This window comes from Ranitomeya variabilis, chromosome 5, assembly GCF_051348905.1.
Source record: "Ranitomeya variabilis isolate aRanVar5 chromosome 5, aRanVar5.hap1, whole genome shotgun sequence".
NCBI classification, from domain to species: Eukaryota; Metazoa; Chordata; class Amphibia; order Anura; family Dendrobatidae; genus Ranitomeya; species Ranitomeya variabilis.
Window position 1 is genome coordinate 418,159,568 of NC_135236.1, and position 14,787 is coordinate 418,174,354.

The window sequence follows — 14,787 nt, forward strand, 5'->3', positions numbered from 1 at the left end:
AACGACCAACGAGCCTGTCTAGGATTCAAACGCCTGGCAGACTCAAGGTAAATGAGATTCTTGTGATCAGTCAAGACCACCACACGATGTTTAGCACCCTCCAGCCAATGACGCCACTCCTCAAATGCCCACTTCATGGCCAAAAGCTCCCGATTACCCACATCATAATTGCGCTCGGCGGGCGAGAATTTTCTAGAGAAGAATGCACATGGCTTCATCACCGAACCATTAGAACTTCTCTGTGACAAAACCGCCCCCGCTCCAATCTCGGAAGCATCAACCTCAACCTGAAAAGGAAGTGAAACATCTGGTTGACACAACACAGGAGCAGAAGAAAACCGGCGCTTAAGTTCCTGAAAGGCCTCCACCGCCGCAGGAGACCAATCAGCAACATCAGCACCCTTTTTAGTCAAATCAGTCAAAGGTTTAACAATACTGGAAAAATTAGCAATGAACCGACGGTAAAAATTAGCAAACCCCAAGAACTTCTGAAGGCTCTTAACAGATGTAGGTTGTGTCCAGTCACAAATAGCCTGAACCTTGACGGGATCCATCTCAATAGTAGAAGGAGAAAAAATGTACCCCAAAAAAGAAATCTTCTGGACTCCGAAGAGACACTTTGAGCCCTTCACAAACAGAGAATTGGCCCGCAGAACCTGAAACACCTTCCTGACCTGTAGAACATGAGACTCCCAGTCATCAGAAAACACCAAAATATCATCCAAATACACAATCATAAACTTATCCAGATATTCACGGAAAATATTGTGCATAAAGGACTGAAAGACTGACGGAGCATTGGAGAGTCCAAAAGGCATTACCAAATACTCAAAATGGCCCTCAGGCGTATTAAATGCGGTTTTCCACTCATCACCCTGTTTTATCCGCACCAAATTATACGCACCGCGAAGATCTATCTTAGTGAACCACCTAGCCCCCTTAATGCGAGCAAACAAATCAGTTAATAATGGCAATGGATGCTGAAATTTGACTGTAATCTTATTCAGAAGGCGATAATCTATACAAGGCCTCAGGGAACCATCTTTTTTTGCCACGAAAAAAAAACCTGCTCCCAGAGGGGACGAAGATGGACGAATATGTCCCTTTTCCAAGGACTCCTTAATATAATTCCGCATAGCAGTATGCTCTGGCAGTGACAGATTAAATAAACGACCCTTAGGGAACTTACTGCCAGGAATCAATTCTATAGCACAGTCACACTCTCTATGAGGAGGGAGCGAATTGAGCTTAGGCTCCTCAAAAACATCCCTATAATCAGACAAAAACGCAGGGATCTCAGAAGGAGTAGATGAAGCGATTGAAATCGGAGGTGCATCATTATGAACCCGACATCCCCAGCTTAACACAGACATTGTTTTCCAGTCCAGGACAGGATTATGAGTTTGTAACCATGGCAGACCAAGCACTAGTACATCATGTAAATTATACAGTACAAGGAAGCGAATCACCTCCTGATGAACGGGAGTCATGCGCATGGTCACTTGTGTTCAATACTGCGGTTTATTCATAGCCAATGGTGTAGAGTCAATTCCCTTCAGAGGAATAGGAACTTCCAGAGGCTCCAGACTAAAACCGCAGCGTTTAGCAAATGACCAATCCATAAGACTCAGGGCAGCGCCCGAATCCACATAGGCATCGACGGAAATGGAAGACAGTGAAAAAATCAGAGTCACAGACAAAATGAACTTAGGCTGCAGAGTACCAATGGCAAAAGATTTATCAACCCTTTTTGTGCGTTTAGAGCATGCTGATATAACATGAGCAGAATCACCACAATAAAAACACAATCCATTTTTCCGCCTATAATTTTGCCGTTCACTTCTGGACTGAATTCTATCACATTGCATAGTCTCAGGTGCCTGTTCAGAAGACACCGCCAACTGGTGCACGGGTTTGCGCTCCCGTAAACGCCGATCAATCTGAATGGCCATAGCCATAGACTCATTCAGACCTGTAGGCGTAGGAAACCCCACCATAATATCCTTAATGGCCTCAGAAAGACCATTTCTGAAGTTTGCAGCCAGGGCGCACTCATTCCACTGAGTAAGCACCGACCATTTCCGAAATTTTTGACAATAAATTTCCGCTTCATCATGCCCCTGAGAGAGGGCTAATAAAGCCTTTTCAGCCTGAATCTCCAGGTTAGGTTCCTCATAGAGCAATCCCAATGCCAGAAAAAATGCATCCACACTGAGCAATGCAGGATCCCCTGGTGCCAATGCAAATGCCCAATTCTGAGGGTCGCCCCGCAGGAAAGATATTACAATCTTGACCTGTGGAGCAGGGTCTCCAGAGGAGCGAGATTTTAAAGAAAGAAACAATTTACAATTGTTCCTGAAATTCAGGAAGGTAGATCTATCTCCAGAAAAGAACTCTGGAATAGGAATTCTAGGTTCAGACATGGGAGTGTGAACAACAAAATCCTGTATGTTTTGAACTTTTGCCGCGAGATTACTCAGGCTGGAAGCCAAACTCTGGACATCCATGTTAAACAGCTAAGATCAGAGCCATTCAAGGGTTAAGAGGAGGTAAGAAGCAGCTAGACAGCAATTAAGGGCTAGGCAGCAAAACTCTGAAGGGAAAAAAAAAATAAAAATTTCCCTTAAACACTTCTTTTTCTCCTGCTTCAGCCCAAACAATTAACACTTTGTGGGCCGGCTATACTGTCATGAATCCCCAATGGCTAGGGATAGCACAGGACAAGCAAAGTACCAATAAATAACGGACGAGCTCTAGGGTGATGGAACCTGGGCTGACCGCTGCCCTACGCCTGACAAACGCAACTAGAGATAGCCAGGGAGCGTGCCTACGTTGGTTCTAGACGCCACGCACCAGCCTAAGGGCTAACTAGTACTGCAGAGAAAATTAAGACCTCACTTGCCTCCAGAGGAATGAACCCCAAAAAGATATAGTTGCCCCCCACATGTATTGACGGTGAAATGAGAGGAAGGCACACACATAGAGATGATATATTTAGCTTTAGCAAATTGAGGCCCGCTGTAAACTAGAAAGCAGAACGATACAAAAGGGGACTGAGCGGTCAGCAAAAAACCCTAATCAAAAAAAAAACATCCTGAGATTACAAGAACCCATGTGCCAACTCATGGCACATGGGGAGAACCTCAGTCCACTAGAGCTACCAGCTAGCATAGAGACATAATAAGCAAGCTGGACAAAAAACCAAACAACTGAAAATCAGCACTTAGCTTATCCTGAAAGATCTGGGAGCAGGTAGGCAGGAACCAAACAGAGCACATCTGAATACATTGATAGCCGGCAAGGGAATGACAGAAAGGCCAGGTAAAATAGGAAACACCCAGCCTCAGATGGACAGGTGGAAACCAAAGGCCGCAACCCACCAGTCACCCAGTACCAGCAGTAACCACCAGAGGGAGCCCACAAACAGAATCCACAACACACAGCTATCTATGGGGCAACGGTGCAGAGCATTGTATATATGGCACAGCTTTATGTGGAGTATCTATGGGGCAACGGTGCAGAGCATTGTATATATGGCACAGCTTTATGTGGAGCATCTATGGGGCCATAATGAACGGTGCAGAGCATTATATGTGGCACAGCTTTATGTGGAGTATCTATGGGGCCATAATGAACGGTGCAAAGCATTATATGTGGCACAGCTTTGTGGAGCATCTATGGGGCCATAATGAACGGTATGGAGTATCTATTTTTAATTTTGAAATTCACCGGTACCTGCTGCATTTTCCACCCTAGGCTTATACTCGAGTCAATAAGTTTTCCCAGTTTTTTGTGGCAAAATTAGGGGGGTCGGCATATACTCGGGTCGGCTTATACTCGAGTATATACGGTAATTTGGTCTATTCGATTTTCGGCATGGGGTCAAGCATTTGACAAGATACACTATTTTGTTCAATATTTCCAGTGGAAACTGTGATTGCGGCTGTAAAGCAGATGTGAATGAAGCCTCAGGGCGCGGTCACACAGCCATATAAAATCGGACCGAGATCGGAACACAATGCATGGACTATCCAGAAGCGCTCTCAACCAGAGCCTGACTGCAGCATATATTTCTTTGCAGCTGTCCCGCTTGGGTCAGGAGAGCCACTGGCAAGTCTGTGCACTGCGTTCGGATCACAGTCCGATTTATTCAGCCCTTTAACTAAGCCCTTAAAAGGATCAATAAACATATACCAACATAAATCACCAAATGTTCTGGGGTGGAGAACTCGACAGATGTAGCCAAGACATGGACATTTCAGGAAGTACTAGTGAACTGTTTATTCTTACATTTCTAATAGATTTTGACATCTTTGCTACAGAACATGAAGCAGGTTTTATTGTCTCTTTGCCCTCTAATAGCAATCTTGCTGTTGCTTTATAGCCAAGACTCCAACAGCTCATCCATCAATATCAAGATCATTGAAACTTGCTCTCTGCAAGAAAGTTATTAGCCATCAAACTGTCAAAGATGTGATTTAGAAGATTAGCACCTGCACAGCCTGTTCCTTTGGTACATAGACAGCTTTCAAGTTCTTCCGTCCTGCAAGCTTTCCAGTCTCTGACTAATCATCAATTACTGGATTTAGCATGTGCAGCTTGTGGAACAGTTCTAAGAAAATATAGAATATATATCAGGGGATTTTGAGGAGCATATTCCATGGTGTCAAAAATGGAATATACAAGGATATATTGGAGTCCAGGGTCCAGGATAATGTGGACTGATGTAATTTAAAAATGCCAGCAAAGGATTTATAATACAGAACCCATACATAAACAGTTTATCTACAGAGATTTTCAGATAACCAACATCTACAAAATTAACTTAAAGGGAATCTGTAAGTAGGATCAACCCTCCTAAGCTGTCTATATGGGCATTCAGATCATAGGAAGCGGAATTAAATGACACCTTGATATATGCGATCTGATGTCCTATTCCAGAGAAATTCACAAATGAGCAGTTAAGATCTATGGGCAGGACATAGATCTCCCCAAGAGTCTGCCTCCAAAGCTTATTTTAAATGAAAGGGGGCATTACCAGTCTGAGACCTATAGATCAGGAATGTAGACAGTCAGTCACTGCATGTCTCACACCAGTAATGCCTCCTTTTATTTAATATAAGCGCTAGTGGCTGATTCACGGGGAGATATGTGTCCGTCCCATAGATTTTAACTGATAATTTACATATTAAGAAAAATGTGGATTTCTCTGGAATAAATTAATGGATCACAGATGTCAAGTTATCATTTTATTCAACTTTCTATGATCTACATGCTCATATAGACAGCTTAGGAGGGTTGATACTACTGACAGATACTCTTTAAGAGCAAGACCAAGTTGACAAAAGACTTTTTCCAAATAACCAAGTATCACAAAACAAGATCCAGTATAAAATAGTTAAGCCAATAGGTCACATTCATCAAATAATTAACAAATACTTAATTCCATTTGCAAAAGAACTTTTTTGTAATAAAAGAACAGTAAACACCTTGTACCCAGGTGCTACTTACCCCTCAAATCTAAACTCCTGCTTGTTTTGATACCTCCTCCTACCAAGCTGAAAATATTATGACTCTTGCAAAGCGGGAATGAAAAAAGAGAAAGAAAAAAATGGTATTTGGGTAGTATCATGGTCACTTGACATACATGAACTGGGTCAACACAGGACACAACTATGGGACAAGTGGATAAGTGAGGAAAACTATGGCCTAGAGATCAAGTTAAGTCTTATTTAGTTGTCCTGTGGATTCATATAATAGGATTCATTCAAGCGACAATTTTTTTTTGTTTTTTAAATTCAAGTTTTTGCATAAAGATGATATGGAAACAATAGAAACAATACGTGTGTGTGTGTGTGTGTTTTTGTGTGTATGTGTGTATGTGTGTATGTATGTATGTATGTATGTATGTATATATATATATATATATATATATATATATATATATATATACACACACACACACACACACACACACACACACATGCATACACACGTATTGATACATTTGCTTCCATATCTTTATGCAAAAACCGGAATATGTATATGTACCGTATTTACTCGAGTATAAGCTGACCCGAGTATAAGCCGAGACCCCTAATTTTGCCACAAAAAACTGGGAAAACTTAATGACTCGAGTATAAGCCTAGGGTGGGAAAAGCAGCAGCTGCTGGTAAATTTCAAAAACAAAAATAGATACCAATAAAAGTAAAATTGATTGACACATCAGTAGGTTAAGTGTTTTTGAATATCCACATTGAATCAGGAGCCCCATATAATGTTCCATACAGTTCAAGATGGGCCCCATATAATGCTCCATACAAAATATGCCCCATAAAATGCTCCATAAAGTTCATAAGATGCTCCATATTAAAATATGCCCCATATAATGCTGCACAAAGGTTGATGGCCCCATAAGATGCTCCATAGAATATTATGTCCCATATAATGCTGCAGAAAGGTTGATGGCCCCATAAGATGCTCCATAGAATATTATGCCCCATATAATGCTGCACAAAGGTTGATAGCCCCATAAGATGCTCCATAGAATATTATGCCTCATATAATGCTGCACAAAGGTTGATGGCCCCAGAAGATTCTCCATAGAATATTATGCCCCATATAATGCTGCACAAAGGTTGATGGACCCATAAGATGCTCCATAAAATATTATGCCCCATATAATGCTGCACATAGGTTGATGGCCCCATAAGATGCTCCATAGAATAATATGCCCCATATGCTGCTGCTGCGATTAAAAAATAAAAATAAATGACATACTCACCTATCGTCGCTGGGGGTCTGGTGCCAGTGTCCTGAGCAGGCGGGCACAACAGCGCGATTTGGGGGCCAGGTGCGGGAGTCGCCGCTGGCTCAGGACACTGGCACTTGCGATATTCACCTGTCCTCGATCCGCTGCCGAGCGCCGCTGTGTCTTCCGAGTCTCTGCAGTGACTGTTCAGGCAGAGGGCACGCACTAACCACGTCATTGAGCCCTCTGACCTGAATGTCACAGCCAAAGGATGCGGAAGACAGAGCCCGGAGGTGGAATGGGGACAGGTGAATATCGCATGGCTCACACTCCCCCTGTCATACTCACCCTCTCCTGGCACGGTCCCTGCTTCTCCGATGGTCTCTGGCACCGGCAGCTTGTTCCTGTGTTCAGCGGTCACATGGTACGGCTCATTAAAGTAATGAACATGCGCTCCACGCCTATGGGAGTGGAGTTGCGTACATATTCATTATTTTAATGAGCAGTACCATGTGACCGCTGAACACAAGAAGAACTGTGGGTGCCGGAGACCATCAGAGAAGCAGGGAAGTGCAGAGACCGTGCCGGGAGCAGGTGAGTATGATGTGACAGCTGTCACTCCTGCCGCTCCCCCTCCCCCGCCGACTCTTGGGACAATAACTCAAGTATAAGCCGAGAGGAGCACTTTTAGCCTAAAAAAATGGGCTGAAATCTTGGCTTATACTCAAGTATACATGGTATGTATTAAAAATGTGCACAATTTCCCTTTCCTTTAACAAATTACACAAATACTGGAATGCCCCATAGAGGTTTTCAGGACTTATTCAATGGAGCTATTCTTTCCATTCCATGTGAAAGAGTAATGGGTACAACACGACTACAATGTCTTTTAGAAATAAGAAGACGTCTTTCAGAAATAAGAAGACGTCTTTCAGATTTTGCTTGCACAAACTACTACCACATTATTTAACCAGATTTGCTTTTCAACTCACCTTTTCATAAACTGACATGTTCATTAATATACTCGAGAATGAAAACAGGCCAGCGTGGGTGTTTTTATAAACAGCAAGAAAATAAGAACTTTTTGCTCTCCAAAGCAAAGGCATACTATGCAAATAGCATTGTTATTGACATGGAGCAGGGGAGGCCGCAGCACTACAGGCTCTGACGGATACCTCAAATTGTCATAGATTCACAGCTGTTCTAGCAAAAGCAACAAAAAAGAAAACTACTGTATGGTTAGAGTACTTTACTAACTATAATATTATTACTTTTTTGCTAGATGATTAATTTTTTTGCAGCTAGGCCTCATGCACACAGCCGTGTATTGAATGTATAAGGCTATGTGCACACGTTGTGGATTGTATGCGTTTTGCCACGTTTTTTCGCCACAAAATCGTTGCGAAAACACATGCACAACATAGCTCATTGAATTCAATGGGATTCCGCAATGTTGTGATAATGCTGCGTATTTTCCACGGCGGAATCGAATCGTGGAAAAATACACAGCATGCTCATTCTTTGTGTGGAATCGTGGCGATTCCGCACACATAGGAATGCATTGATCCGCTTACTTTCTGCATGGGGCTATGCTCATCATGCGGGAAGTAAGCTGATCATGTGCGGTGGTACTCGGGTCTGGAGGAGAGGAGACTTTCCTCCAGGCCCTTGGGAACCATATTTCTGTTAAAAAAAAGAATTAAAACAAAAAATATTTATATACTTACCTTCTGATGGCCCCCGGAGTCCTCCTGCCTCTCAGCGGTGCACACGGCCGCTTCCGTTCCCAGGGATGCATTGCACGAAGGACAGGGGATGACGTCGCGGTCACGTGACGTCACAAAGGTCCTCCGCGCAATGCATCCCTGGGAACGGAAGCCGCCGGGAGCGCCGCTGAGGAGATCGGGGGCCATCGGAAGGTGAGAATAACTTTTTATTTTTTTTAATCATTTTTAACATTCTATCTTTTACTATTGATGCTGCATAGGTAATTCTGGACGTGTGCACATAGCCTTACAGCCACAGAGCTGCAATGGGTCACAACGCAATATGGTGCTTATACAAATGTGTATCCCCTTACTGTGCCTCTCTATGCTTCTGATCTCATATGAAGGCATTCAGAGGATTTCACAGTCTAAGGCCGGGATCACACACAGCGAGATACGGCAGAGTCTCGCAGGTTAAAACCAAGCTCTGGCACTCCAGAGCGGAGCGTGCGACCGCATAGCAATACATGGAGCCGCACGCTCTGCTCCGGAGTGCCGGTGCCAGAGCTTGTTTTTAAACTGCGAGACTCGGCCGTATCTCGCTGTAGTGTGACTCTGGCCTAACAGAGAATATACAGAATGCTTCTCTCCTAGAAACAATGGGCCTGATTCATCCTTTAGGATTTTTTTTGTCTTCTCGAATTCATGGATATATTTTTGCAGAAATTTCTCCAAAATTGCCAAACGGATCATCAATTTAGTACAGACCAAAATGGCTCTTTTTGTCTTTAATCAGTTTTTGTGACTTTTCAGAACCAAAAGTAGCAAATCCTTTATAAAGTTGCACTTAGGCTAAAATTTGAGAACTCCACCTGAAGCCTTACTGCAAGGAAGGATGGAGCTAGATGTGCCCCATGAAATAAGACATTTGCTAATGGCCGCACTTCAGGAGTCTGCCTAAACATCTGGATAAGGAAAGTTATCAAGGAAAATAAAAACACTTTTTAAAAAGAGCAAATTGCTACAGAAAACTGGAAAACAGCATTGATGAATCAGACCAATGTTTCTTTCATATGGCTTCTAAAAGGAGATTTTAGGACATTACATTGAGTTCCATAGCAAATATGCCACTGAATAGGTGAGCTGTCATTACCGCATATATACACCAGGAAAAATACCGTACAAAGTGTTTTCATAGAAAAGTTTGTGATGGAACTTTCTCAGAAACTTTTCTCCCAAGGAAGATTCATCAGGCTCATAGTAGTAAGACCCTGAGCAAAAGAAGATACTGCAGGTGAAATGAAACATTACACAGTTTTCAGTAGTTTTGACCCTTGAAAATCCTGAAGCCGTGTGTGGTCAGCATTTTACTGGTTGAAAACAGCTAAAAGATTCTCTCTTTTCCTTTCCTGCTACATGATGTACTAATACACCATAGACCGGCCACAGGGGTATGGAGCTAAGCCCGTTTCACAAGGGTTGCCAACTTGACTTTTTTTTTTTAACAGCTTACAAAAAATCATGGATAGCCAACATTATTTAGGACTCACTGAAAAACCATAGTAAATCAAAAAGATTATGGCTATAGTCCATCATTCTCATATGAAGATATTAGCTGCATAAAATAGGAACTACAGGGTGGGCCATGTATATGGATACACCTAAATAAAATGGGAATGGTTGGTGATAACTTCCTGTTTGTGGCACATTAGTATATGAGGGGGAAAACTTTTCAAGATGGGTGATGACCATGGCGGCCATTTTGAAGTCGGACATTTTGGATCCAACTTTATTTTTTCCAATAGGAAGAGGGTCATGTGACATCAAACTTATTGAGAATGTCACAAGAAAAACAATGGTGTGCTTGGTTTTAACGTAACTTTATTCTTTCATGAGTTATTTACAAGTTTCTCTTTGTTTACAGCCATTGACATGTCGCAGAGGTTAACAGGTGAGGAGCGGATAGAAATTGTGTTGATGTCTGGTGAACGCAGTACCCGGGTCATTGCAGCAGAGTTCAATGCAAGACACCCTACGCAAGAACACTGTCACCATTTCCATGTTATTTAGGTGTATCCATATAAATGGCCCACCCAAAAAAGTTTGCCTCATCACTGAACATAATGTTCTGTGTAAACTGAGGGTCCTGTTCCAATTTTTGTTTTGCCCATTCTGCAAATTCAGCGTGCTGATCTGGGTCATCCTCGCTGAGATGCTGCAGCAGCTGGATTTTGTAAGGGTGCCATTTGTGAGTAGCTGATATCCCCGAAGGGATGTTAGACTGATGCCAGATCGGCTGTATAAGTTTCTCCAGGCTGTATAAGTTTCTCCAGTCTGTAAAAATTCAGAGACGCATACATTTTTTTTTGTTACAGATGGGGTAAAAAAAGTGCTCTTCAAAAATGTCAGGACAGTTGTCAATCCTGTGCTCCACACAGGGCAGGTGCCGGATCCGTCTCTCCCAGCAGTATTTAAGAGCCGTGATCCAAGTTCTGGTGCCCATCAGCCAACCCACAACATGACATGAGTGATACTAGGCTGACATGGCAGATGGGGAGCTATTCAAGTCCACTATGGGGACTGAAAATAATAGTGAGAAAAGTAAGAATAATATTAAAAAAAAAAAAAATTATTAAATTAAAAAAAAAAAAAATATAATAATTTAGTTAAATCATCCCTTTTCCCTCATTCAATAGTAAAGCATTTTTTTATTTAATAAAAACTTCATAAGGCAAAAGGGCCCACTCCATTATGTTACCAATTGTTCTGTGCGCATCGAAAGTGTGGTGGGCTTGTCTTAATAGGCAATTAAATACCAGCAAATATGTAGCCAATCATCAGTTGCTTAATGACGCAAGTCATCTAATGTAAACGAGCCCTTACATCGGGGACATAGATTAATAATACATAATATTTTAGCAACTTTGAAGCACACTAGCAATGATATTAGCAAGTGAAGCCTTGTATATTTGCATCCATAAAAGAGCAGGTAAAATTGTCAAAAAGTCATACATGACATCTGAACCGTGGATATGTTGTAACCTGTTACTATATCTGACTTCAACCAGTGACCAGACACAAGGGGAAGGTCGAAATTACCCACTTGTTAGTCAACAAATGCAACAAATGGTTGGGCATGTAGGTACCGGATCAGTGAGCAACAAGCAAAACTATATTAACCATCAAAAACACTACGGTCTATTTTTGAAAAGACAAGCAAGTGTTGCAACCTCTTAAAACACGTTGTGTGCCAGGTATGGGGAAGGAAGCACCACATGTTCACTTTTTGCCAATACTCACATAAAAGACACAAAAACATAAAACGTCAGTGATAATATAAGGATATGATGGAATAATTACAGTAACAGGTGACGATATAATATTTTCAGACAGAACCTGACCAGAGCCATTCTGCGGTCTATGGTGAAATCCCGGCACAATCATGAACATGTCAGCTACATTAATTTCATTTAAAAAAAAAAAAAACAATCTTCAGTGAAATGATTTGCATTTTACATGCTTATTAATTAGAAGTTAATTTTCTTTCTAAATAATTCATCCCAGCAGTGTTCTTCATCTGCAGATCAAAGATGGAGCAGTAACCAAGTAGAATAGCTCCTTCCTTTCCCCTTCCTGGGTAATGAATATAAATCAGAGCATGGTCGCCGGCCCAAATCAATACTTTGGGTCCATAAGAACAAGACATCCCGAAGAAGCAAAACACTCGACACGACACGCAGATTGGGGCCATTTTCGCAGTATATGGGATCAGATTTGGCAGAACATAAATGAATAGTGACAATTCTCAGCTGCCTTCATTGTGACCAACAGCTCCGTAACCATCTTATTAAAATATCATTATCAAGTCACTGCAGCGAGCGACCGGCAACGGCCCAGGGGAAAACCTAGCCACATGTGAAAACTACAATGAGATGTTTGCATTAATGGTGCAATGAAGACCGACATGAACGGTCTACAAGAGGTAACAGAACCTACATTATCCATATGGTCTCCGCTCTTAACCCCATCCTTGCCGCCGAGAGCTGTGTGCACAAGCAGACGTGTAATGCTTTTTGAACAACCTCAAGCACAACATTTTGGTGACAGGTGGATAATACTGTAGATGTCATGGAGGCTTATTTTTTTCATTTTAATAATGAATGCTACAATGGTTTATAACCCAAGAATACGGTCTTTGGTATTGTATTCCTGCAGAATAATTTCTTTCAATGTCTGTTTAATGGAAGAAATTGAAATCCATGGAAACTAATGAAATATGTTCTGGCGGAAATCATTTCCCCAAATGTATGGAGGTAAAATGAGATCATGGGGTCATGGGTTCACCATTTCCTAATGCAGCTAAGATGAGGCACACTGCTGCACTTCCTAACCATCCGTCATGCAGGATCACAGTCATTATCGCTCCGGGTATATATCCGTATATACATGAATGAAAAGCCCAATCTAAATGCAAGGTAATCTGTGCAAACTTATTTCTGGAGAAGTTCTAGTTTTCCTATTCATTTTTATGAAGGCGCAAAGATGTAACCGTAAAGCCATGAAGTGCATCCCGTCGACTATTATTAAGACATTATGCCACCAGAATATATGTCACCCATCGTGCACTGTACGACATGAGAGGAGACGGGGGGGGAAAAGGAGCAGCAGAAAATATGGAGACAACTGCAGGTACCATAAAAGGCCCTGATGTGAATGGCTTCTACAAGAAAACCCTGCTCCCTGCCGCTTGACTATAAATTCTCAGGACAGGCATATTTGTAAGGCAAAAGCATGAGCCAGCGCATCTCGAGAGCCAGGGAGAGTGTCACTGGCGGAAACCGAACAAGAACAAGCTCCTTACCTTTAACCAGTCTCCGCAGGATCTGACAGCGACATTTGAAAGAGACAGCTATCATTCTTCTATGCTGCTTTCCACCGGCAATACTCATACACAGTCCTTCCCGGAGAGATGGAGCAGCAGCACAAGCATACGAATTCCTAGCGCGTATTACAGGAGAAGGTAGTCCCAGAGGGGAGTGACACGGCTTGATTCCTCCTGGCTGATGCAGCTCTGTGTCATCTAATGACACTGTATCAGTCACACCGCTCCACGAGCAAGGAACCTGCAGCACTGGATCAATTGCCTGACAGGCACAACTCCTCCGTTATTGCAGGCATCACTCGGAGGAAGGGATGATGATGAGAGCTGGATGGAACCAGCTCCTTCTTCCTCGCTTACTCCCATTAACTCTCATTCATGCTCAGTGCTGTGTCTAATACACAAGTGTAGACCGTAGAGGGCTGTGCGCTCCAACATCAGCTGGAAAACTGCATTATTCTCTTCCTTCCTTTCAATGGGATGTTCCTTTACTGAAAGGTTTAACTCTTGCAGTAGGATGCACTTTCCTCAATCAGATTGATAGTAAATCACGATAAAGACAGTAACGCCGGCATCTTGGAATATGACTGTGTATATCACAGCAATAAACACAACATAATTAACATTTTGTCAAATTCAGATAAGGATTTTATTTGGACTGGAAAGGACCTCAGAACCTAGGTATCTTCCGATAATCGCAAATTTGTATAATGTCCGCACAAATCTATACATCCATTATGTGCATCTATGGCATGGGATTACTGCAGAAAAGCTGGATTAAGGCTCTCTTCACATGTACACTTATCTTTTCTGTTTGTCTGTTCCGTCTGAAACAGTAATGCACAGGATATATATATATTATATATAGCTTGGCTCAGAAGTTACATGACACATAGATATGGTAAATCTAAACTTGAGGTGTCCAAATAATTCCATCAGAGACGCTTTAGGTCCACAACACTACATCCGCTCCGACACCACGCGTTTCGAAGCCTTCAATTTCCAGCATAACAGTTTGAGGCGTTTCCTTTTTTCAAAGTGTGAAAAAGGGAACACCTTAAAACATCACGGTGTCTGTGGATGCAGTTTGATTGATGGAGTCCCCACCATTGTGGACCTAATGTGTCTCTGCTGGAAGGCACCTCAAATCTGGACTTACCACAATTAGTGAATATGGTAATGGTTTATGATTGTCTTCTGTGTGCAATTTGTACTGCACAGAGCTATAATATATATATATCTTGTGGTAGTTCACTCACGTGGCGGCTCACAGAGGTAGAAAAAAAATGGGAACACCATCTCTTTAAAGCTCTCGCTGGTTTATTGCACAGCAGCATAAACCAACTAGTGGGGAAAACAAACTCAGCCTTTACAGCTAAAACAGGAACAAAACAACAAAAGAAAAGCAAAATGCTGCAACACAGTCCATATGTTGCGGGTGCCACCTCGCT

General features: G+C 42.2%; 1 protein-coding gene across 9 annotated transcripts in view; it reads right to left on the bottom strand.

Moving 5' to 3' along the window:
* The window catches only part of GRIP1 (glutamate receptor interacting protein 1), a 787,412-nt gene that overhangs the window by 230,907 nt on the left and 541,718 nt on the right, over positions 1 to 14,787 (bottom strand). For 2 of the 9 annotated variants that reach the window (XM_077265232.1, XM_077265227.1), the window contains exon 1: positions 13,319 to 13,710. The exons of 6 other annotated variants lie outside the window; for them this stretch is intronic. In XM_077265232.1, the coding sequence (XP_077121347.1) occupies positions 13,319 to 13,406 (88 nt within the window). In that variant the 5' untranslated portion in view covers positions 13,407 to 13,710. Of the gene's footprint in view, positions 1 to 13,318; positions 13,711 to 14,787 lie in introns of those variants that run through there. One more of the 9 variants, XM_077265229.1, reaches the window with a different exon arrangement.